Consider the following 26,433-nt stretch of genomic DNA (forward strand, 5'->3'; position numbering starts at 1 on the left):
GTGATGTAAATATAATATGGCCAATATTAAAGTTATCTTTTCAATCATTATTAGTTATTACAGCAGTGAATGAACTCTGTGTCAAATACTGAGCTGCAGCAAAGATTCAAGCTGCATTTATTTATATTTCCTGTCACCTTAAATCTTCACTCAAAGACAGGTTCCTTTGACACTGTATATATAACTGTGTTATATATAAATCATACTCAGAATTCTCTTGTTAATGTGTTGCTTCCGTAACCCAGCAAGATTGCCAGTCTTCTAGCTTGCTTACTTGCCACAAGTGCACTGTGCCACCTACCAATAGAAAGGAAAAAATAATGTGCATATTTCCATGAGAGAAATCCCACGCCTGGACCATCGTTGACCGCTGCCATGATTCTAGCCTGCTTTTTACATCCAACACAAAAACTGCAGTCGTGGTGCTTTCGATTGTACTCAGAACTCGGAAATTCTGCCTTCTGAATAGGAAGATGTAGGTAACACCAGACTGCAGATGAGCTGCATACAGGGTTGGACTGGGTGAAAAAAATCGGCCCGGGCATTTTGACTAGAGATCGGCCCACCACTATAGGAAAAATCATAAAGCTTTTGAATGAAAATAAACACTGTTGTGACAGTGATGTGCACTGTTCTGATGGTATATATGCATCAATCTATCAACTGTTTGTTGTAAGATTCAGATAATTATTTGTTAAAAGCGAGACATTTTAAATGAGAATAAGAAAGAAAAGTATTTCTTTGTGCCCCCTTTCCTTGTTAATGCCCTACATGGACCCCTGGCAACACTTTGCTAGACCCGCCCCTGTACAGTTACCAGCTGTCAGCTACTTAGAAAAGGATCCTGCTGTTATTTGTCTCTCAGAAACAGTTCATCACTTCCCTTCAACTCATTTATGTCACCTAAAAGGTAAACCTGTTTCTCCATCACCTGTTCAGCTCTGATGATTCAGTTTCACCTTCATGTTTCCCTCTCACCAGATAACCAAATCGATATCATGACCAGCAGCTTTACAGCTGTGACTCCAGCAAACGTCAGCTGATACTAGAAATTAATATTAAATAAATTCTAACAACACCTGATCAAACGTGCTGCTGTTGTTTAACGCGACATCCGCTGGTTTCCTCTTTCTGGCGCAAAGTGGGCGATAAATAAACAAGAGAGAAAAGCCGATCTGCTGATCATTGATTAGTTTCATGATTGAAGTAGAAACAGGAGAGGGAGGGGAGGGAATGAGAGAAGAAGAGGCAGCTGTGCAGTGTAAAGATGCACAATAACTCCAGCTTTGTGTCTTTTTCATTGTAGCTGAAGTCCGGGACAAACTGTGTTCCTTTTCACCTCAATACGAAATGCGTAATATTTTCTCTGAATATGAGACGATTCCGTTTTTTTATGGGACGGTTCTCAACTCTACTAACTAACCTTATGAACAAAATAAAGTTCAACATCAGTAACATCATAGCACCCACCCAGCTGTATAGAAAGTCCATCATGCTAGCTAGCACGCAGTACGAAAAAGTCAGCATAAAAAAAATATACTCCAACTAAACTAAACGTTTATATCTGACCCAGATAGACTGCAGGTCATAACTTCTTACCTGGAGTTCAGTTCACCTGACACTCGGACCGGCGGCCGCTTCGGGTCTCTCCTCTTGCCTCCCTTTTCCTTCATCCACCTGCTGGCCTCCACCTCTTGCTAATGTTATTGAATCTGTGGAAGCTCCGCGATAGCCACCACACGAAGTAATGAATAACGAGCCTATCTAAATCCCAGTAACGAGTAACGCGCTCCTGGTTTTGGCATAATAACTAGTTACCGTTCTCATTACCACAATAATAACGTAGTTACTGTAACGCGTTACTTAATAACGTAGTAATAGTATTCCCAACACTGGTTAACAATGGCTTTCTTCTTGCCACTCTTCCATAAAGGCCAACTTTGTGCAGTGCACGACTAATAGTTGTCCTATGGACAGATTCCCCCACCTGAGCTGTAGATCTCTGCAGCTCGTCCAGAGTCACCATGGGCCTCTTGGCTGCATTTCTGATCAGCGCTCTCCTTGTTCGGTCTGTGAGTTTAGGTGGACGGTCTTGTCTTGATAGGTTTACAGTTGTGCCATACACCTTCCATTTCTGAATGATCGCTTGAACAGTGCTCCGTGGGATGTTCAAGGCTTGGGAAATCTTTTTGTAGCCTAAGCCTGCTTTAAATTTCTCAATAACTTTATCCCTGACCTGTCTGGTGTGTTCTTTGGACTTCATGGTGTTGTTGCTCCCAGTATTCTCTTAGACAACCTCTGAGGTCATCACAGAGCAGCTGTATTTGTACTGACATTGGATTACACACAGGTGCACTTTATTTAGTCATTAGCACTCATCAGGCAACGTCTATGTGCAACTGACTGCACTCAGACCAAAGGGGGCTGAATAATTCCGCACACCCCACTTTGCAGTTATTTATTTGTAAAAAAATGTTTGGAATCATGTATGATTTTCGTTTCACTTCTCACATGTACACCACTTTGTGTTGGTCTTTCACGTGGAATTCCAATAAAATTGATTCATGTTTGTGGCTGTAATGTGACAAAATGTGGGAAAGTTCAAGGGGGCCGAATACTTTTGCAAGCTACTGTAAATAAATTCTTTAGGTACTCTCAAATGCACAAAGTCTCAACATCAGTCACTAACAGCAACCCGAACAAATATTTAAGTCAAGGTAAGTTTATTGCTCAATGTGATCTTTCTTTTTGTTCATTTCTTATAAGTGTTAAGAAATCAGTTTCAGCCCGGTTCTTTTTATTCCTCGGGCCTCCAGAGATGCACCGGACTCAGTAGTCCTTTTCACAAAAAACTTTATTCATCTTCATTTAAGCACGCATCTTCTAGAAGGGGAGATGTGCCAGGCTGGTGTCCCTCTGCAGATCTTCACTCTTCTGTCTGTGAAACACAGTTTTGTAGAAGCGATCCATCATAAAACTCTGGCTCTGGAGGAGAAGCAGGTGAAAAGGAGACCATATCGTTTTCGCACACTACGTCCTTGCTTGCTATAGAAGGGTCCAAAGCAATCCATTCCACAGTAGGTAAAGGGTGGGGATGGATTTACTCGCTCTGGAGGGAGATCGGCCATTTTCTGTTCTTCTGTCCGTCTCCGAAGCTTCCAACAAACTACACATCGACGAAGATAGGATGCAACCGTCCTACCAATTCCTGGTATCCAGTAACCTCTTGTCCTAATTGCACTGAGAGTCATCCCCTTGCCTTGATGCTTGACTTCTTCATGACAGTATGCTATGGTCATCCTAGTAACATAATGTTCCTTTGAAATGATGGTAGGGTGTTTGACTAAGAGAGGAAGGTTTGAATCACGGAGTCGACCTCCCACCTTAATCACACCATTGTTGTCCAAGAAGGGGTTGAGCTGATGTAGCTTGTTATGAGGTGGCAGCTGACAACCTTTCTTCAATAGCCGCACTTCCTCCGAGTATGTTTGTCTCTACAGATCTTTGATGATGAGGTGCTCGGCTTCTTCTCTTTCCTGCATTGTAGAGAGGCCGATTGACTTATCCTTGTTGATCCTTCGAAGAATGCGAGCCACTGCACAGATGGCGCGAGTCCAGGACGAGAACTTTGCCAGCCGATAAGTAAGAGAATCTTCTTCTATAGTTTCCGTGTTTAGAGTCCGTGTTTCCTTAACTTCTGGATCTCCAACTGATAGTTCCGGAGCCACCTCTGCTGAGAGGTCAACTCCCTTTTCCCATAGAAATGCAGGGCCGGTAAACCAGTTCGATAATATTAGCTCATTGACGAAACAACCTCTAGAAGCACGATCCGCAGGATTCTGGTCGGTAGGGACGTATCTCCATTGCCTTTGATTCGTGTAGAGATGTATCTTCTGGATACGGTTGGCTACGAATGTGTGAAAACGTCGAGTCTCGTTATTGATGTACCCTAGTACAACCTTGGAATCAGTCCAAAAATGCTCATCAATGTCCGCATATCCAAGTTCTTCCTTCAAAACATTGCTGGTTTTCACAGAGATGACTGCAGCCGTCAACTCTAATCTTGGGATCGTGGTGACCTTTGTTGGGGCAACGCGAGATTTGGCCATGACTAGTGCACAGTGGATGTCTCCTTCTTCATTGCTAAGCCTCAGATATGAACACTGTCCATAGCAGGTAGTGCTTGCGTTGGAGAAGTGATGTAACTCACGTTTGATAACCTTTCCGAAATCTGCCGGGGCGTAACTTCAGGGTATATTTATCCTCTCCAAGTTGTTGAGGTCGTTTTTCCATTTCTCCCACCGTGGACGAAGTTCGTTGGTTAGAGGGTCGTCCCAACCTGTTCCATGGCAGCACATCTGCTGCATCACTTCCTTTCCAATGAGCAAAAAAGGGGCTATGAGACCCAAGGGATCGTACAGGGATGCAACAATGGACAATATGCCTCAACGCGTTGCAGGCTGTTCCTTAAGGTTGGTGCTGATCTTCAGGCAGTCTGATTCGACGTGCCATTGGATACCCAACGCTCTCTCCGAAGGTAAGTTATCAAAGGCAAGGTTGAGGTCTTTAATGTCTGATGCACGTTCAGTTGCTGGTATGCTTTCCAGGACAGCTTTGTCGTTGGACACAAACTTGTGGAGCCTAAGACCACCCAGGGCACAAAGTCTTCTGGCTTCTTCTGCTAACTTGATAGCCTTCTCTGAGCTGTCTGTACTTGTGACTCCATCGTCGACATAGAAATCTCAGAATGAACTGAGAGCCTAATGGGAATTGGTCTTTATTTTCTGTAGCCAAATGCTTCAATCCGTAGTTCGCACAACCAGGTGATGAGGCTGCACCCTCATACGGTATTCTTGGGGTTGTGCACCGAGATCTCCTTTCTTCCACCAAAGGAAGCGCAGGTAATCCTGGTCCGACTTCCTCACATGAAATTGGTGAAACATTTTCTCTATGTCGTTCATCAATGCAGTGGAGTGTAACCGGAAGCGAAGGAGTACGCCGTTGAGATTGTTCATCAGGTCAGGACCAGTGAGCAGATGATCATTCAGACTGGTTCCCTGGTACTTGGCAGAGCAGTCAAACACCATGCGCAGTTTGCCTGGCTTCTTGTCGTGGAATACACCGTGATGAGGTATGTACCATTTTTCGCCCTCTTTCCCATCATCGTGGACCTCCTCTGTGTGACCAAGTGGTCGGCGGGGTTAGATAAAAGGAAATAATAAAATGACAACGCCACCTAGGGGAATTTCACCCCCAGGAAATATATTTAAGAAAAATGGATAAAAGGAGGCCACACAGATTCAAGGATGCACACTGAGGCAGGTTGGCTCCAATATTAAAACAGTTTTATTTATAGTAAAAATAAATAAAATATTAAAAATCAAGATGTAGCGTCATTGTTGACAGTGTCCTAAAGTGAAAATAAAACAATCATGGAACTTGGACTTACCAGCAGCCGTGGAACCAAAAGAAAATCACACAAAAAGAATCACTGCAGCCCACCCGGTGCTGTACAAAAGAAAGTGTGAAAACGACCCACCACCTGAGGTCCCAGGGCCACTGGCACGTCCTCCGTTCACTGAAATAAAACACAGAAAAATATGTTAAAAGAATAAAAGGACACTGAGCGTCAGGCTCGCTACAGATCACAAAAAACTAAAACACACTTTAAAAACTTTAATAAAAGAAATCACACACACACACACGCAGGAAGGCTTATACCCCACGGGTCAAACTACCACTCGTGCTGGTAGTAATTATTCTCAATCGCAAGCCGGTCTGGCTCCCCACCGGCTGAGACCAGCAACCAAGGCGATTTAAAGTCCCAGCACGACACTCAGGCAGAGGGTCGCTTCAGCCCGATCACAGAAGCGTGGGTACGAGCAACAGTCCAGAATAAAATAGAATAAAACCAGGCGAACCAGAAAAAGGTAAGCCTACTTAATAAAAACAAGATAAGACAAGCTAAAACAAGACAGAATGAGACAAGACAGCAGGCTCCACCGAGGAGGAGTCCTCACAACAGCGGCTGGGAAGACGTTTCACTCTTCCGATTTGAGTTGGGCGATTTGCCACGAAGAGGTGAATACAGCAGTCAAACCCCCAGGACCGGAGCTACTCTCAGCTGGTGGGGATAACACGAGCACCTCTCTCCGCAAGGTCGGAATAAAACAAACTGCCACGCTGTAGCTGTCATATGATCTGCTCTTGCTGATCAGTCCGTCGCAGTGTGCCAACATTTACTGCTGCTTTGCGCTGAATGCACGGGAGGAATGATCCAACAAAAACACCGGCTTAGCTTTATACGCCACCCTGCAATCAATATGCAGGTTGGTTCCCAATTAACCTAGTTGTGCAGCGAAAAGAATGAGCGCAGGAGAGAGAGAAAAAGAAAGGCGAGTAGTCCATCTGGCTACATCTGCATCACCCTTTTCTATGACCTCCTCCATGAACTTGACATACTGTTCTTTGTACCCTTCATCCTTTAACAGCTTCCTCTTTAGATGCCTCAGACGCATGACTGCAAGCTGTTTGTTGTCAGGTAAGGTAGGTCTCTCCTTAAATGGTAACGGCATCTCGTAGTGACCTAGACTGTTCCTTTTGATGTGGTTCTTGAGTTTGTCCAGGAACAGGATGTCCTCCTGAGACACTGGTTTGCCGTCTTCCTTAGCATCCTTAAAGTCAGACTCTAGAATGCGAATGGCATCTGCCGGGGTGACTGGTGGGAGCTCCCTGACTGCAACTCGGAAGCACTGTCCCGCCGTACTTGAAGTGTCGGGGTATGTCGACGCACCACCAACTATGCTCCATCCTAAGTCGGTACGGATTGCGTAAGGCTCATCATCTCCTCCCGTTATGACGTCTCTTGGTGCCATTGCTCGTGCACAATTATAGCCTATCAATAAACCAACCTCACAGTCCTGTAGAGGTGGAATCTCTTCTATGACCTTGGAGAGATGATTCCATCCTTTAGCTGTCTCGCTTATTGGGATATGGGCTCTGTTTACCGGTATGCAATCCTTGGTATAAGCAGGAGGAAGGTTGATGAGGAAAGAAGAGCGATAACCCTGAACACAAAGCCCTGAGACTCTTTGGCTCTTTACAATCGCGTCACGTCCGATCATAGTAGTTAACTTCAGCTTAACTGGACAGGAATCTGCCTTTAGTACATCACTCAGTTCCTGGTCAACAAATGTCGTGTCGCTTTGTGTGTCCAGCAGGGCGTAAACCAGTTCCTCAGTTCCTGCATCCTTTTTTGACACCCACACAGGCACAATCATTGATGTGTTAGTTGGCTGTCCAGTAATCACTGACATTGAAGTTGCAGCAGCCTCTGTTTGGCCGGCGTTGCTCAGGATAGCGGTTTCCTGTGTCAGGACCCTTTCCTTCTTTACATAGTTGTCATCGTGTAAACAAGTGGGATGTTTACCCTTGCACGTGTTGCATGAGTGTCGATGTCGACAGTCTTTTGCACTATGTCCAGGTTTGGTGCAGCCATAGCAAAGCTTATGTTCTCTGACAAAATCTCGACGCTCCTCCAGAGTTTTAGCAATAAACTTGGGACATCCATGTAGTCTGTGCTGATTATTTTGACAGAAGGCACAAGGAGGCCTTTCCTTTCCTTTAACTGGTTTGAGCCTCTCCGTGTCAGCCTCAGTCTGTGTGTTTAGAACGCTTGCCTTGTTCCTCTTAGGGTCACTGCTGCCTTGTTTTTCAGTGCTTGACTCAGAGCTGCGGAGGGCATAAGCTGAGGTGATTGGATTGCAAGCGATCTCTGCCTCTGTCGCCATAAATGCGGCGAAGTCCTTAAAACTGGGGAATTCCTTATTGCCCTTTAAGGCTTCAGTAACCTTCCTGTTCCAGTGAGATGCTATCCACTCTGGTAGTTTGAGGATTAGCTTCTTATTCTCTTCACAGTCATTCAGTATTTAAAGGCTCTTCACATGTGTCATTGCATCTTGGCAAGTGTTTAAGAAATCTGAGAAGTCTCTTAATCCTTCTGCATCTCTTGGTTGGATCTTTGGCCAATCTGTGAGCTTATCTCTGAAGGCTTTCTGTATAATAAAGGTTTGGCCATATCTGTTATCCAGTTTGTTCCACGCATCCTTATAAGCGTCGCTGTCATTTCTATAGAAAGTTCCTTCCAATGTTTTACGAGCTGGGCCGCCTACATACTTCCTCAAGTATTAAAGTTTGTCTGCTGAGGAGATGGCCTTTTTGTCAATAAGTGACATGAATGAAGTTTTCCACTCAATGAACTGAATGGGGTCCCCACTAAATACAGACGGCTCTGGAACTGGAAGTCTATTTAGAGCCATACTGTCTTGTAGGGCTTGGGCAAGGGATGACACGTTTAGGTTGGGTGGCGATGCTGTGACAGTGGGAGTTGGAGGGCTGATAGCAGGGGGAACATGATGATTTCCCACTGAACTATTAGAGGAATGGAGACTGCCTTCCTGCGAGGCTACCTGGCTGTAGACCTGCAGTTTGGCTCGAGCAGCCCTCAAATTCTTTTCTGCTTGAAGGCGTTCAAGTCTGCGCTTTTCTACTTCCATTTTTCTCTGCTGTTCCTCTATCTTCTCCATTTGTCTCTCTTCTTCCAGCAACCCTTCAAATTCGACTTCCTTAGCAGCTAGCTCTGCTGCTGCATCCGCCTGTTTGAGTGTTAGAGTAGTGCTTTTGTGACTACGGATTGACTTTGTCACTCTAGATGCAGTGGATCCATAGATGGAGCGTGTGTAGCTGTTCTTAAGCAGCTGTCTGAGATGGCGATGTACTTGTTCTGCATCATAATCGCCACTGAAGTCTGACATTCTCTCATAGGTAACTTTGATAATTTCGGCTGTAACTGCCTCACAACTGTCAACGTGACGTATTAATTCTGGAGAAGGTGTAATGTGACTTCGTATTTCAAGGTAAGTGTTTAACACACTTTCTTTCTCTTTCTCCAAAGTATCCATCAAAGATGCCAGCTCGCCTTTACTAATGTCTGACTTGAGCTGCTCTCTTGACTCTCGGGCTCGAATCTTCCATCTTTCGTATGTTGAGATGAACTTTCTTTCCCTTTTTCTTGCATTTCGAGCGCCTTTGGAGTTGGGATTTTTGTTCGAGTGGAGCGTCGGAGGCCTTCTTGTAAGTTGTTCAACGTTTCTTCTCTGCGTTGAATCTCCTTCTCCAAAGGTTCTATTTCCGTAGTTTCTGATGTGTCTTCAAGAGATGCCTTAAGCCTTTGGATTTTATTCTGCAGGTCGACTATCTGATGCTCTAGTTCTGTTTGTGAGGAGGGAGTCTCCATTTCCTTCATGTTTATGTTATTTACTTATCTAATTTGCAGGCTTTAGTTAATGAGCTGCTTGTGGTTACTATAACTTACAGGCTGCATTGACAGAAGGGAGGAGAATCTTTGCACTTTAAACCAAGTTGAAATAGAGGCAGATAACCAACACAATATTCAGAAGAAATGTATAAAATAATGAATGCAACCTGCTAGCTGTTGCAAACTGATGTGCTAAAGTAAACCTCTTATGCTAAACACAAATCAATACCCCATTAAGACTGTACAGTTACACATTAAACTAAATGCCCCCTCTTTCACCCACTTTTGGGTCAGTAGAAAGAATGATAAATAAACAGTAGTGGTGGTAAATACCAATAAACAAAATTACTTCACTTGTTATTACTTCATGTCCGTTGTGTCTTAATGCAGCAGATGTCCAGAGTAGTTGACGACCTTCTCTCTCCCTTTAACCACCACTGATGAGAATGAATGTCCTTTCCTTGTCAATTAGAATGAAATGTTCCATACCTTTTCTGACACACATCAAACTCACATCAAACCATTAAGCCAGCTGCATGATGATTATAAAGTCTCTGTCTAGAAGACCCATAGAATGGCGCTGAGTTGCTCCGTGAAATGTCTTGTCAATCCCAGACGAATAGCAACACAGCCCTGTGACTCGTCCTCGTGGTTCCGTGGTGCAGAGTGGCAGCAGGATGATGCAGGGGATCAGCTCTTACTGTAGCATTCCAGCCGGACTTTATTCAGACGATGCACTCAATGATCATTACGGATGGACCATGGTGGGGTATTCCAACCCATTTATTCACAAGTTACCATAGACACATCGTAAGAGCTGTAATCATAACATAAAACAAAATAAAGATTCACTTGATATAACCACGTTTCCGTTATGCTAATTAATTCACAGAAAAGGCACAAGAGGTGCTAGCATCAGCCTGCTAGATCACTCATAAACTTATTAACAATCAAGTAATACATTTACAAATTGTCCGAAATGTAAACAACAAGTACAACACACAAACATACCTGTTCGCCTTCCGGCTAGATGCTAATTTAAAAATGGACGGAAAACGATAACCTTCTCATTAACCTTTTCTGCGGCAAGCAGTAGCAGTATGATCTTCCTTCCCGGAAGTTGCCCGTTCCGAATTTCAAAATAAGAGTCTAATCTATATTATAAGGTATAATTCGTTCAGGGATTTAACTGTTTGAAAAATATCAATAAGATAAATAATCTGGGTCATTTACACTATGTGAGTGCATGTGAGTGAGTGTGCATGTATGTGTGGGTGTGTCGTAACAGTTAAAGCACTGTGTGTGTCTCTGTATACGTGACTTCCTGGGGGTCATAAAAGTAATCTCCTCACCCAAGCTACACCAGATTCCTCTACACAACATAGAAAACAGAGTTAACATATTACTGAGACTCCCACTCTGCATCCACTGGGCCATTGGCCTCTTATTGTCTTACATTTACGTTTAAGGTGGAGAGTCTCCTGCTTCTAAGTTTATAACAATTATGAGTTTTTATTAAAGGTACAAGCATCATCATCAGCAACCCCCCCAACTGTAGCTTCCTGTCTCCTTTTATGACACCAGACAATAAATTCCTCTCTCTCTACACAATTACACACACTCTCAGGCCTACAGCTAAGCCAAACTGAAACACAGAGACAAATCCTTTCCTATTCATCTGATCTAAACAAATTTAACACATTACATTCTAATAATTATTTTCTTGTACTCACATAAGCTATCGTCATTGAACTCCATGTTAGTGTTTAAAGTCCAACATCTCCCTCTAGTGGCCAAATATAAACCATGTGTGAGGATGGTGTTAATGTAAATGTGAATCATAGTGTTCCAGTCAGTCATCAGTGTGTCTCTGCACAGCTGTAATTAAAATGTGTTCAGAGGGCCTCAGTGTCTGAATGGTTCCAGTTCAGCTCCATAACAGCAGCGTCCCTGGTTTGATTCCTGTTTCAGCTCATATCTGCCTCTCTCACTGAGGGGGACGTCCACTACATGGACATGGATTTGTTCATCAACCAAACTACAGATCACTGAGAGCAGAGGACATTTAAATTATTGATTGTGTTTCAGAGAAATCTACTGTAGTGTGTAAAACTCTAGTCCCGACTTCTGTGTTTGAACCAATAGAAAGCTGGTGCTCAGAGGAAGAGGGCGGGCTTTACATGGTGTCAGTGAGAGAAATGAAAAAAAGCTCAAATGAGTGAGAAGGACGATGAAGGAAACATCTGTGCTGTGTCTGCTCTGTAAGTAGAATCTCTGTGTTTGTTTGAATTCTTGTACTTTGACTGTCTGCTCTCCTGATAACTGATGATGGAGGAGAAGACATGAAAAACAAATCAGGCTGAATTCAAGTTCAAACACCACGAGGACCAACTGCAGGTCTGAACTGACTCTTTATCTTTGCTCAGGAGTCGAGGAAACACAGCAGGCAGTGAAAAGATCAAATCATTCACTCATTATATCAACACAGCTGCACAGTGGACACATGAGTTTAGAGGGTTATTTAAAAGTAGTGAACATTTTGTAAATTTTCTACACTGTCATTTCATATCAAGAAGCACTTTCATCTGACTTTTATTGCTAGAGTTGCTGTGTGGACATTGAATAGTCTCTTGTTTTACATACAACATACTGTTCTATAACTATGAACCAATTTTTATGAGGCGCACAAAGAGTTGAAAGTGTGTGCATACTATTATACTAACAGAATTACTCCAGAAATTGTTTGATGTGGTGTTTAAGCACCTGATAGAGGCGCAGATGTTAAAGCTCTTTGTGTGGAGTTGTTCTTTATGTTCACCTCAAATCAACCTGAGTGTCATTTCTCTTTAGTTCTGATCTCACGGCTGAGCTGCACAACAAACCAAGGTCAGTAACCTTCTTCTGTCACATTTTAAACCTGATAAACTCTGACATGTTTTACACATTTGGATTAAAACTTTCAGTAAAGATCTCAAAGACGTGATCATCAGTTTTTCATTTTAACCCTCACAGCTCGTCTGACTGTGAGTCCCAGCAGCTCTCAGTTCTTTAAAGGAGACTTTGTGTCTCTGAGCTGTGAGGAGGACGACAGCTCTGCTGGATGGACTCTGAGGAGAAACACAAGCAAACGACAGAGGACTCAGTGTGGAGGAGAGGGGTGGGGAATAGCTGGTTCGACTAATTCTTCCTGTAACATCAGTATAACGAAACAGCATGACAGTGGAGTTTACTGGTGTGAGTCCAGAGAGGGTCCCATCAGTAACATGGTTAAGCTGACAGTCACTGGTAAGCTGAGTGTGTGGAGTTAGTGTTGATGAAGCTGTGTGTAAATGGATGAAATGCTGTAGTTTGTCTCTGTGTTGAGGTGGATCAGTGATCCTGCAGAGTCCTGTCCTCCCTGTGATGGAGGGAGATGACGTCACTCTGCTCTGTAAAACAAAGACCACTCCCTCCAACCTCCCAGCTGCTTTCTATAAAGATGGCTCCCTCATCAGGAAGCAGCCTACAGGTCACATGACCATCCAGCATGTTTCCAGGTCTGATGAAGGCCTCTACAAGTGTGACATCAGCGGTCATGGAGAGTCTCCATCCAGCTGGATCACTGTCACAGGTGACACACTCACCTGTCTGTGTTTCTGCAGCTTTCAACATTCACAATGTGACGACAACTTAATGACTGTGTTTGCTTTATTTTAGGGGAACACACCACCACACCTCCACCTACATCCACCTCTCCTCCATCACTCTCTCCTCCTGTTCTCGCTGTGTTGTCATGTGTTGGATTAGTCTGTGTTTTGGTTCTACTGGTGTTACTGGTTCTGCTGGTGAGACGATGTGTTCATAGGAAACCTGAAGGTGAGACTCAGACTTCCTGATCTTTCATTTTCGAGTTTGTTTAGTAGAATAAAGTTCAAACTAATTATGATCACAGTAACTTTCTTGAATGTGATCTTTTTTTTAGCTATTTAACTTATATTATTGTTTATTTTGGATCATTTCAACAGATCAAGAAGAAACTGAAGAAGATGAAATCATCACTCATGTCATGTACTCTTTTGTCAAAACACCAAATTATCAACAGCCAATCACACAAAACAGAGGTAGTACTTTGAAACATATACAACATAACTGAGATGTTAAATTTGCTTCTAGAAGGACTTTTGTGCAGCTTTACATTGTGAAAATAGATAAGGAAAATAGAATAGTTGTGTATTATGTTATAGTCATGAAGACTGTTGCTGACTTTGATGGATTATGAGGACATGTAGAATCAGAGGGATGATCAGAAGTTTAAAAATGTTTGCCTGATCAAAAGCTAAAATCACAATATTTAAGTCTAACTCTGTACTTACTGAGTGTTGTTCACTGTGAGCTGGACTGTGTTTGTGGTCTGTGGTTAACTGAAGCTAACAGCTCTGCAGTCGTCCAGCATCCTGTTTCTGATAGAAAGAAACACTTCAGCTGCAGCTGTTTCAACACAGAGCTGCTCATTTTAAAATACGAAGGATCGTGGAGACATATTTTGAAAAAGTATTTCAATAAAACCTAATTTTGGAGTTTCTGTAGCATTCTGACATGTTTAACATTCATCTTGAAGATGATTTTAGTTAACTGTAGTTGCTGATGGAAGCTGATGAGACTTCTCACTGCAGTGTGTTCCGATCTGGCCAATGAGAGTGTTCATGTTGTGAGAACATGTTTGCTCTGTGGTTAAAGGTGTCAGACTGCACTGAAAGAAAGCATACATTCATATCACATAAGTAGTTCTTCGTGGTCACTTTGTGTATCACAGGTATTTATAAGTCTGTAAAAAGGTGTTGTTGTGTATAACAATCATCCCAAAGTCCCTTTATAATGGAACATTACAAACAACATTTTTTTTTTTCAAACCAGTACTGTTGCAGTTTTATCTTCAGTAACCTTAATGTGTTTTATTCTGCAGATGCTGATCTAGCTGCAATTTCTCCAGCTGTGAGAACTGAAGAAGTCATGAAACAAACAACCATCAGACCAAGGAGACCCAGGTACAGCTACTCTGTATCTTTAACTGTAGACAGATGCAAGCTAGCTGATGATCAGTGGAACAACTTTCCTAAAAGCTGCTACTCTGTGCTATAGCATGTAACTTTCATACAATTTGAAAGCCTTGTGCTAAAAACAGATTCAAGTCCCAACAGCTCTGCTGCGGCTTCGTTCACATACTAATGTTACCCTTGTTTATGCTTCAGCATTAATTATGCAGCCTGACATAATTTAGGGGTTGAGATATTCACTGTAGAAAAACCACCAGGAACATTTGAGATTTCCCAGAATCCTTTTCAACTAATGTCCCTCAAAAAGCAACCGCCCCCTAGTTTCCAAATTTGTGTAACAATCAACAAAAAAATAATCTTAAAATTGTGTGTTTGTGTTCAGACATTAAACCAGAGCCAGATGTCGTGTACTCTTCACTGAAGTAGCCCACCAGTCCAACCACTGACGTCCAGCTGCTGGTCTCTAACTGGTCCCCCCAGCACCTCAGACCAGAGGACATCCACATGCTGTTATTTTTCTTTGTCTTTTTCTCATTTAGAATATTACAATTCAAAAATCACAAATATGTATTTTTAACTGGAGTTTTAAAAGTGTTTTTCCTGCAAAATCAACAATGAAAATATAAATGTGTTAATGTTTCTTATGGCCACAGTAAGTTCCCTGTTATTTATATTCAAAATATGTCTCAGACCATCGTTTGTATTTCCCCATCAACAATTTAGTTTCTCTGCCTTAATAAAATTTTATTCTTTCTTATTTTCCACGTGTGGTTTTGTGGGTCTCACTAAGATGTCAGATGGAAAATTTGACTTCTTCCGGTTTGGTTGTGGCTAAAAAGAAAAAAAGAAGCATTAAACCACAGCAACAAAAACAATTTAGTGTTTGTTAATGATAACGCAAAGAGCTTTGTTTTAAATCACACAGAAACCAGCCAGCAGCTGCTTTCATGGCAGAACATTTTATTTTTGTTAATTAACTTATCAATGTTAAAATACAAATAACAGCCTAAACATTCTTCTTAAGTGAGTCTTTACCTTTATCTTTATTATTGACTACAAACTTCACATTTGAAACTTTTGTCTGCTAAACAAAAAATAATCTAATTGTGTTAACTTGGACTAGAAAGTCACTGAGTGTCCATTTATCATTCCTCCATCTGGGAACATTCACAGTGTAACACTCAGAGCTTTAACATGAAGCCAGAGAGCTGAAGAGTTTAGAGATGAACTACAAACTGATGAACATGTGACTCAGACCGGACACGGCAGGCTTATCTCCTGAACCAGCTCAGAGACCCTTGTGTTACACCTCAGTGAAGCTTTATAAAACAATAAGTACCACTTAAAATCTGCTGCAATTTACTGGAGTAATGACTGTTACAGGAGAGCTCAAGCTCAATAGTATTGACACTGCCCCTAATATTGGTATTGAATTGAAACTACTTGGAAAGGACTGATGTTTGGATTCTATTCCTAAGTTCAGTATAGATCCCACTGAGATCTGTTGAATTACATTCTTGGGAGATGAAAAACTAGACATCAAAGATTAACCTACTCGCCCAACATAGCTGCCTTATTAAACATTCATGCAGCAATTCATTATTTGATCATGAATGGAAAATATACAAGAAAAAGAGGAATTATTAAGAAATATTTCTAAATGCCCCTCATTGAATCACAACTCTATCATAGTGGAGGGATCAGTATGTCCCACGGGCTATGTTGTCAGGGGGCGTTTTCCCTCTTGTTAGGTTCTCTTACGTAAAATTGACTGCCCCTTGGAGAGGGACCAGACAAAGAGTGATTGAACACCCCTACGAGTGAAAGATCTAGGGAACTTTTAACCCTGTCCAGGATAGGGTTACCTTACCCTGTGGAGGGTACCAGTGGGTGAGTGCCTCATGGCCGGGCATTCATCCATGGCAAAGGGTGAAAACGCTGGCAGACTGATCCCTGAGTACTGAGACTAGCGAATGTTATGTCATGGAATGTAATACATTTATACTTTAATTTCTGAGAAAAATGGTATCCTGCCAAAACCCTGTTTTCCACCAGCTTTTGGCCAGCATTCCTTATTAAAGTTGACATTCAAATAATCTGCAAGCTTTCACTAAAAGATTAGAGAAGACAACCCCCCTCATAAAACATCCTGGCAAAATTGGTTTCATGAAAGGAAATTTTTATTTGCAACTTTACACAAATTTGATTTTGGAAACTCTTTCATAAGCTGATTAAAAATATTATGTGATTCCCAACAGCTTGTGTCAGGGTAAATGACCAAACATCCTCCAGCTTCTGTCTCCTGAGAGGAAGTCTGAATATAGAGAAGACAAGGTTGTTAGGACAGAACGCTAAGAAATCACAAACAATTGCTGGAGAAGCTGGGGCAACACTGATAGTAGTTAGAACAACGATGCAGCAAAGAAGCAGACCCTCCTGCAGTCTTAAGTAGTGAGGAGAAAATCAGTCGCGATGAGAAGCCATCGGGTGATTAACCTGAATGAGCAAAAGGTGAACATTGTGAGGTCAGAGGCGGGGAGTTTCGTCCTGCTTTGCCGTGGCAAGACTTGTAAAGGCAGCAAAACAAAACACATCCTGCAGATCCGGGGGACCATGACAATTCGTCTACTTCTAAATTCCTTTGGAGAGATAAATCCCCACTTATCAGCTTAGAAATGCTACAAAGGACCCAGGATAAAGGAGGACTAGATTTGCTTAAGCTTCAACACCACATTTTAGCCAGCTGGATGCAATTCATCTCAGGATAGTTAAAACATACCATTGTAGATGAGCCCTGGCTAGATGTACAGGGTGGGCCATTTATATGGATACACCGTAATAAAATGGGAATGGTTGGTGATATTAAAGTCCTGTTTGTGTCACATTAGTATATGTGAGGGGGCAAACTCCTCAAGATGGGTGGTGACCATGGTGGCCATTTAGAAGTCGGCCATCTTGGATACAACTTGTTTTTTTCAATAGGAAGAGGGCCATGTGACACATCAAACTTATTGGTAATGTCACAAGAAAAACAACGGTGTGCTTGGTTTCAACATAACTTTATTCTTTCATGAGTTATTTAGAAGTTTCTGACCACTTATAAAATGTGTTCAGGGTTGCATTGACAATCCAACACAATGGGCAGCACCATTGTGTTGGATTGTCAATGCAACCCTCTTCTCCCACTCTTCACACACTGATAGCAACACCGCAGGAGAAATGCCAGCACAGGCATCCAGTATCCGTAGTTTCAGGTGCTGCACATCTCGTATCTTCATACCATAGACAATTGCCTTCAGATGACCCCAAAGATAAAAGTCTAAGGGGGTCAGATTGGGAGACTGTTACAGGAAAAATGATTCTATGTTTCTTTACCTTCTTTTAAATGTACAAAGATGCCCTTTGTCTGCACTTTGTCTATGGTTAGATTAGTTTAGAAGTGTCTTTTGTCTTTCCCAGCAAAGACATCTTGTTTCTGGGACATATTGTTTTAGATTGTTTTATCTCTCCCAGCTCTCTGCTGACGAGACTAGCACCACATATGGAGTTGTTTATTTTATCTGTTTATTATTTTCTTATCCTGTTCTCACTGTTTCTCCTATAAAAAGTGCCAAGCCTCTGTTCATGATGTGAGTTGTTCTTAACAGCTTACCCGTGTACACGTTAAAGCATAAAAAGTAACTTTGTCTCATTGTGTCTTTATTTCTCCTGGGTCTTTTGCAGAGTTTTCCCCCAACATTTCTTGGTCCTTCGGAGCCGGAGCGCCTCCATCGTGTCCCATCTCCGTGATTAGTCCACGTTGTACGACTGTCGACAGCTCACACACCAGGTGTGTGATAAAAGTCCAAGAGCGTTAAATTCGGGTCTTGGCCACCGTCTTAGAAAGCGACCCACGGTGGTGGGGCCCGATCGAGGTGGACCAGACCCGGCGACACTGACCAGGTAGATACAGACACACTGACACAATCTTGCGTAAAAGCGCATTTTGAATTCAGGGAATTTAAAATAGCGGAAGTAGCTCGTCGACTGGTAGCTTTGGAAGCTCGTCGACTGGTAGCTTTGGAAGCTCGTCGACTGGTAGCTTTGGAGCTCTGGGTAGCTCCCCCAGCTGGGTCTAGACTGGGTCTAGGGAGTAAGTAGCTCTTGGAGCTCCCCTTATCATAAGGGTTCCGGTCGCGCGCGCGTCAAAGCTGTGAATGTGAATGTGTATTGTTTTAATTAACGGAGCAAGCTGAATTTTCACGGTCCAATAAGAGACTGAGCTGCTCCTACTGTGTTTTTCTTTCACTGCTGTTCACTGACGTGCTGGTGAGTTGAGAGAACGGTCGAGTTCCGTCTCGTAAAGTTCACACCGCTTTCGGAACTAGTCCGAAAGTAGAAGGGCGTGTGAGCAACCACTCTCGTCTCTAATACCAGCGAAGGTGATAGCAGCTGTATCGTGTATATATTACTTAAACAAAAAATAAGTAAATACATAAATAAGATGGGTAATCAAGCAAGTGAAATTAAAACTCACTCCTGCTGACGAGCAGTGGTGAGAAAAGAAAAGTCCAGACGCCGGACAAAAACAGTGTCTGTAAATTGAGAGATTTAAGAAAACAAAATATAAACAGTCAGAAGACCAGAACTCAACTGCCAGTTTAGTAAAACCAGAAGACGAGACACTGTGCAGTCCCCACAATCCTTTTAATAAGCCATCACCCATTCCTGCAGCCGCATCTGCAGCACCACCCATATCAGGAAGAACTTAATAATCCCTTATTAAGTGAAAACTAGAGATCACAGTAGTTTTGTAGTAGTTTAAAAGGGTTGAAAACAGACCCCACTGAGTAGATATAAATATAAAAAGTACGAAATAAAGATAAACAAAGGGAAAATTACAGTAGAAATTATCTTTAGAGTATTTGAAATTAATAATAGCAAGGATAACAACCTGTAAAGTGATATTAACAATGAAACACAGTTGGCATGATGACCATGCCCAGCATGTATAAAATGAATATAAAGCAAATAATTCACACGAAGATATTTTAATAAAATAAATAAAGTATATTAAGACTGTGTCACTGTTCAGCCAAGGACAGTGTGCGTAAAGGTAACTGTCTCCACCTTGGGAAAATGGTGATAACTGCAGATCACCTGAAGCCCTTGATGGATACAAAATAAAATATAAATAATATATTATAATAGAACTGCCTGGTCCGCCATGCAACAGAGAGAACAAATGTGACCGCAGATTGGATGAATTCTAAATTATCTGTTTGCTGAATAAGATGATCCTAACTAACAAATTGGCTCAGGAGTAGTATAATGGTACACACTGATAAAATATTATAATATGCTATTGCTGTTATATAAGACAAAGGGTATAATATTAACAATGACATAATATTAATATGAAGAGGCACCTTAATCGGTTATGATGTGAGGTGGATAATTGTTAAGCAGTAGTCTGCATCAAGCTTAAGGTTTGCTGAAACTCAGTGTAATGACATGTGAGATGAAGACAATACAGAGAATAACTAAACTAATGAAGTGCATAGAGGCACTTGACCAGCTTCAAACCTATCATTCTAGCATGACACATTGCTGAGATACAGAGCACACCTATAATAACAACCAATAAGCAAAACCCTGTAGACAACAGCTAAAACTACAGGATTGAGAAGCTGAATTAAATATGTAGACCAGGTCTACATATTTAATTGGGAGACCAATTGGGAGACCTTGGGGGCCATTCAACTGGCCCACGACGACCAATCCACTTTCCAGGAAACTGTTCATCTAGGAATGCTCGGACCTGGCACCCATAATGTGGTGGTGCACCATCTTGCTGGAAAAACTCAGGGAATGTGCCAGCTTCAGTGCTTAAAGAGGAAAACACATCATCATGTAGCAATTTCAAATATCCAGTGGCCTTGAGGTTACCATTGATGAAGAATGGACCCACTATCATTGTACCCCATATACCACGCCAAACCATCACTTTTGTTGTTCCAACAGTCTTGGAGGGATCATCCAATGTGGGTTAGCGTCAGACCAATAGCGGTGGTTTTGTTTGTTAACTTCACCATTCACATAAAAGTTTGCCTCATCACTGAACAAAATCTTCTACGTGAACTGAGGGTCCTGTTCCAATTTTTGTTTTGCCCATTCTGCAAATTCTGGGCACCGATCTGGGTCGTCCTCGTTGAGATGCTGCAGTAGCTGGAGTTTGTAAGGGTGCCATTTGTGAGTAGCTAATATCCGCCGAGGGGATGTTCGACTAATGCAACTCTCCAGTGACATGCGGCGAGTGCTACGCTGTGGGCTCTTGCTGAATGAAGCTAGGACAGCCACTGATGTTTCTTCATTAGTGACAGTTTTCTTGCGTCCACATTTTGGCAAATCCAACACTGAACCAGTTTCATGAAACTTAGCAAGCAGTTTGCTAACTGTAGCTTGGGAGATGGGTGGTCTCGTAGGGTGTCAACAGAACAATAAAATGATCAACTTCCCGTATTGGAGCTAAAAGGGATTGAATACTTGGAATATATATTCAAAGGAACAGACTTTATTCTGTTTGACAATTAGTTATACAATATGGGAAAAACAAGAATAGAGTTTTAGAATATCAACAAATTAAATCTTTATTTAAAAAGTAGTTTAAGCCTAATCAAGTTAAATTGTGTGTTGTACAATTTCTAATCTCAAAATCCCCAAATTACCGTCTAAAATTTACAGGACACCTTCCAAAATAAATGAATCAATATCCCTTCCTACTGCAAAATGGGAGCTGCATCTATCGGTCAACTTGGGAAAAAGAATACTGGTCTCAGATATGTTTAAAAATCTATCCCAGTCTACAATTAATATAACACCGAATACTACATAGAGCGCAGTATGCAGATGTTCAGGATAGATTTTACGTGCTCTGACAACTGCTCACTGTCAAGGGAATAAACCTGACAATTACATACAAACTTTTTGCTTCTGTCCACCAGTTCAGAGGTTTTGGGTCTGTAGCTGCACTGCTCCTGGGTGGGTCCATGGCTGGCTTGGGATCTTAGGGTTCTGGGAGTTCTCCGCCTCTGGGCTGGGGTTCTGGCTGGTCCTGGGCGGCTTGGGTCCTGGTTGGTATGTCGCCGGGCTGCTGGACGGGTCCATGCATGGGGGCCTGGCCCTGGTGCAGTAGAAATCTGGTGCAATAAAAAAACTTCAATGTCAATTGAAAGTGATCCATTTATTAAGGCCGTTAAGACCTTACAAAACAAAATGCAGAGCTGAAGCTGAACAATAACCTAAACTGGGGAAACTAAAGATAAACATCAAAAAATGAAACCTGACATGGGCACAAAGGAAGATGGAAAAGTGACACAAAGGACAACCTGACACTGAACAAAGGAGGACAGAGAACTTAAGTACACACAGAGATAATTGGGGGATGGGGAACAGCTGGGACAAATCAGACTTAACAAGACAAGGGGAAGCAAAACTAGACACACTGCACATAGGACAAGGACAATAAAACAGAAAACAGCATGGAATGCAGACATGACAACACAAACTTGACAACATGGAGAAGAAGACCTAAGTGAATATAACTAAACTAAACTTAAGGCAACAAAATGATAATCCTATTACTCAGTATATTTAAAGTGATAACTTGAAAACTCAAAACATAAACTGAAAACGCTGGGTCAGAGAACCAGGATGGTGACAGCATCTATAAGGCACTATGGCTCGAAGGTCATTGGTGCCTGTTGTGGCAGTAATTCCAGGACCAGAGGCTGGACAAGTGGGGCAGCTGTCAGGCTGAAGAAGGAATCTTATCAGTGTGGAACTCTTGAGGCAGTTAACAGGTGATGGCTAGCCCGGCAGAGTGCAGCTTTGGCAGTGGCTGAAAAGAAAACTGGGTGTGAGAGACATTTGGTGAAATTATGGACTTTCATATGATCTCAAAGAAATTCTGGCAAACTTTTAGACAACTAAGGTAGGTGAAGTAATGCTCTGTTCACACTGTATACAGTGGTAGTGTGATGCTGCTGACCTAAACTGAGGGTACAGTCAGGTGGTGGAAGGAACACTTTGGGAATCTTCTGAATCCTACTGTAATGCTTTCTGTAATGGAAGCAGTGTCCAGTGATTGTGCTTATCAGTGGGTTAAGGTCACTGTTCTAGTTATGCAACTGCTTGGTGGAAGAGCTTGTGAGGAGGACAAGGTGTGCTCTGAATTCCTTAAAACTCTGGATCTTCTGTTGCAGTCTTGATTGATCTTTCTGCAACATTCTGTGGAGGTCTTGGATGATGCCTGTGGATTGGCAGATGGGCACCAGAGGGTGCCGTCCAACACATAGACTAAGTTAGGGAGGTGGAAAACTACGTCGGGGTACTGCAGAGGAGTGTCTGTCTGTTAGTTGAATCTCAGAGTGGAGATGAACAAATTTTTTTCAAATGTATTTTGAAAATCGTTCATGGAGTCACCAAGAACCAATGAAGTGAACTAAAAGTGAACTAAAACAGCATATATTGGACTTTTTAATGCAAATCTGATTGTTTCAGCTCTGTGGGTTTAAGGTTTGGGTTTTGTTAATTTAACTTTAAATTAAAATGAAAGCAGTGTGTAACCTTTGTGATATGTATCTGAGCTGGTTCCCAGTAACGTCTGAACTGGGACTGTGTGATGCAGAGAGATGGAGACTGGAGGTCTTGATGGAACTACAAAGCTTGTAATCATGTTTCCTGTTGTTTGAACTGTGTTTGTATTCAGACTTTAAACCAGAGCCAGACGTCGTCTACTCTTCACTGAAGTAGTCCACCAGTCCAACCACTGACGTCCAGCTGATGGTCTCTAACTGGTCCCCCCCCTCAGACCAGAGGACATCCACATGTTGTTCTTTTAATTTTTTTTTACTTACCTGAACAACTATGATAAAAAAAAAATATATATATATATATATATATATATATATATATATATATATATATATATATATATATATATATATATATATATATATATATATATATATATATATATATATATATATATATATATATATTTTTTTTTTTTTTTACCTGGAGTTTTAAAATTCTATTTTCTTGTAAAATCATCAATAACAATAAACATATGTTTGTGTTTTATGGACACAGTTAAGTTTCCTTGTTGTTTTTTATTTTAAATGTGCCTTAAACACCGTGTTCTTTTTCCCCAGCTATTAACTTTATCTGCATTAAAAGATTTTATTCTGTGTTATTCATGTGGTTCTATGGGTTTCAAGCAAGATGTCAGCTGTGTGGTGTTCAGTGTCCAGGTGAGGTCTTCTACTCTTCTTCCTCGTGTCCACAATCATCTCCTTTGTCTTGTCAGTGTTGAGGGTGAGGTTGTTGTCCTCACACCATGACACCAGACCAGACCTCTCTCCTATAATCCGCTTTGTGCCAGCTTGTGAATGAGATTGTGAGGGATGACAGTGAAGCTTCAAAAGGGAATGATTCACATATGAGGTCTGCTGCCACCTACTGGTAAAACTGGGTGTTACATCAGAGACGCACTATGGAAAATTTATTTTGTTTGTTTATATTCTTTTAAACAACAACAGCTAAACCAAAGCACTTTAGAGTCAGACACTTTTACACTCCAGGTCTCTAAATTATTTAGTGGTCAATGCATGTTTTTTGAACTAACAAATGGATGATGATTTATCTCAGAAATCACGACAGACTGATCTCACCAACATAAGTTGCCTTTATAGGTCAACAGCATCAATATTGGTATCAGGAATATTGACCCTGGATTTACTTGGTATCAGACTTATACCAGAATTTGTAGTACTGCACAGCACTAAGCAGAGCACCTGCTTTATACATGGCAATACTTTAATGTTAGAACCCTGACCATATTTTGAATGAATGTGTCTGGATTGTGTTTTATATGTGTGGTCTTTATGAGAGGACCTGGGGAGCAGTTTTTGGATGGCGTTGGCCTGGCAGCTGCTGGTTGGTTCCCCATTAACAACTGGCTGTTTTAAAAACCCTTATACCAGCAGGGCCGTCCTTCAAATTCTGTTCTGTCTGCTTTTGCACTTTTTTTTGCTAATCTTGCAATTTTGGCGTCTACGCCACCAGCGCTCATGTCTAATCCACACTTCCCCAAAGCAGCCAGCTGTGGTGAGTGACAGAGACTTTGTTCGTGCTCTTTCGGAGAAAGGAAAAAATATGGACAGACACTGCTAACCCCAGTTCGAAAGGTCCATGCCATCGCCTGCCACAGACTCCATGCCATCACTCGCTTTGGGAATTAAACCAATGGGTCCCTTTCCAGCTGAGGCTGGAGGACGCCCATCTCCAGAGCCTGCTGCAGTCTCAGTCAGAGGCCTCAGCGATGTTTGGTTATATCACGTCTCAGCCAGAGGTCTGCGCTCCGCTATCTGGTTCTGCAACTGCCAAACCTGATCCGCATTCGGCACTGCCGGGACCTTCCATGGCATGACCAGGACCTCCTGCACCTGCCACTCCAGGTACCGTCTCCACCTACCAAGCCACCCAAAGGTCTTCACCCACACCTCGACTACCCTCCAGCCCTGCCACATCTCTGGCAGCCGTTCTTCTGAACTGCTTCTTCTTTGCCGTTAGCCACATGGCCACACAGCCTGGGTTTTGATTAGTCAATATATATATTTTTTAATTTCTCCCTCTCAGTGTCTAGTCTTCTGCCTTCCATTTGTACAGTGACTGACCTGGATGTCTCTGTGTCACCAGCCTGTATAACTTTATCTACTTACCACTTATTCTCCTTATGAGGATCTGACCTGATATGTTTAATATGCTGCTGAGAATATAGCCTAGAAGAAGCGTATAGTATAGCTTTTATTTTGGAAAGAGCCATTTCTCTGTAAAAAACTCTCTTTTCCAAAGATGAGTGATTTCTCCATCAGATAGCATTATTTGTTTTATTTATTTTGTTGTTTCAGCAACATTAAATCTAAAAACTTTACTTTTGAGACTGACAGATATGGCGCGATATGGCAGCGAGCCATATCAATTTCTGTGATATTCTTATTAAGATAAATATTTTATTAATGTGGCAAGATCACTATGTATATTTCACTGAATTAGATATGATAAGGGTGGAGAAAGTCTTTTAAGCAGTGTGGGTCTGGATGCCCCAGTGAGTCATGAAGGTACTACAGGTGGGCCACAGTAAAAACAGAAATTCAGGTTGAAATTAGTCACAGCCAAGTGTGTTAAATTACACATTCATCTGAATGTATTTATTTATATAAAAAGTGAATTAAAAATAAAAGGAGGTGATATCACTGACTACTCTGACCTATATTCACTGCTCTGTAAGAACAGATCTTTATTGTCACTGTTACAAAAACAATGAAACACATTGAAGTTTGTGTGTCAGTGGCAGGTGGGTCACACATTGACTTTAACACTTTGCGTTTGATTGATTAGACTGAGGATTTAGCTTTGGGTGGAGTGTGTGGGATTTTCTGTTTGTTGAGTGGGAGGAACACCACCCTTGTTTTTTGGGAATTGGTGACTTAAAATATTTTCAGTTTTAGTATTTGGACTTTAAGTCAAATAAAGAATAATGCAGCAAATGTTTACACAGTTACTTACAGATTATTATGTTGGTGCAGCTGTCTGCTCAGCTTTGCACTTTTTGATGGACTCAAAGAGATCTGAAGTTTTCTTCTGCCCTTTACAACAAATCTCACACATAGGAAATCTTTGTTGGTTTTAAGTAATTAGAATGGAAACAGTGTTCCTGTTTTATTTCCAGTCACTAATTCCAAAGTGTTTACTGTTAATCTGACAACAGCTTCTTTTTTCTGTTCTCCCACTTCAGCACAGAGAAAGGAAGTGAATATTCACAAGTACACACATTAACAATAATCTTTGATATCACTTCACAAACAGAGAGATGATGACAAAACAACAGAAACATTTTAAAAATAGCTCCATGTTTAGGTAGAGCTTGTTTTACAGATGATGATGTACGTAAACTGTACACACTAGCAGGAAATGAATGAGTCCATCTGTACCAATAATACTCACTGAACCAGTTTGACCAGGATACTGATGAACACACAC

General features: G+C 41.7%; 2 protein-coding genes across 2 annotated transcripts in view; one reads left to right on the forward strand and one right to left on the reverse strand.

The window, feature by feature from the left end:
* Window positions 1-26,433, forward strand: part of LOC309694419 (CD226 antigen-like) — a 246,042-nt gene that overhangs the window by 202,244 nt on the left and 17,365 nt on the right. The window lies entirely within an intron of this gene.
* LOC309698827 (uncharacterized protein) lies at window positions 4,800-10,685 on the reverse strand (the record flags this gene model as incomplete). Its single annotated transcript, XM_082521537.1, has 3 exons — window positions 10,328-10,685; window positions 6,417-10,133; window positions 4,800-5,174 (listed from the first exon to the last, which is right to left on the reverse strand). The coding sequence occupies exons 2-3, from the start codon at window positions 7,788-7,790 to the stop codon at window positions 4,800-4,802; spliced, it is 1,749 nt and encodes a 582-aa protein (XP_082377663.1). The 5' UTR covers window positions 7,791-10,133; window positions 10,328-10,685.

This window comes from Aulonocara stuartgranti (assembly GCF_965226115.1).
Source record: "Aulonocara stuartgranti genome assembly, chromosome: 3".
Classification (NCBI taxonomy): Eukaryota; Metazoa; Chordata; class Actinopteri; order Cichliformes; family Cichlidae; genus Aulonocara; species Aulonocara stuartgranti.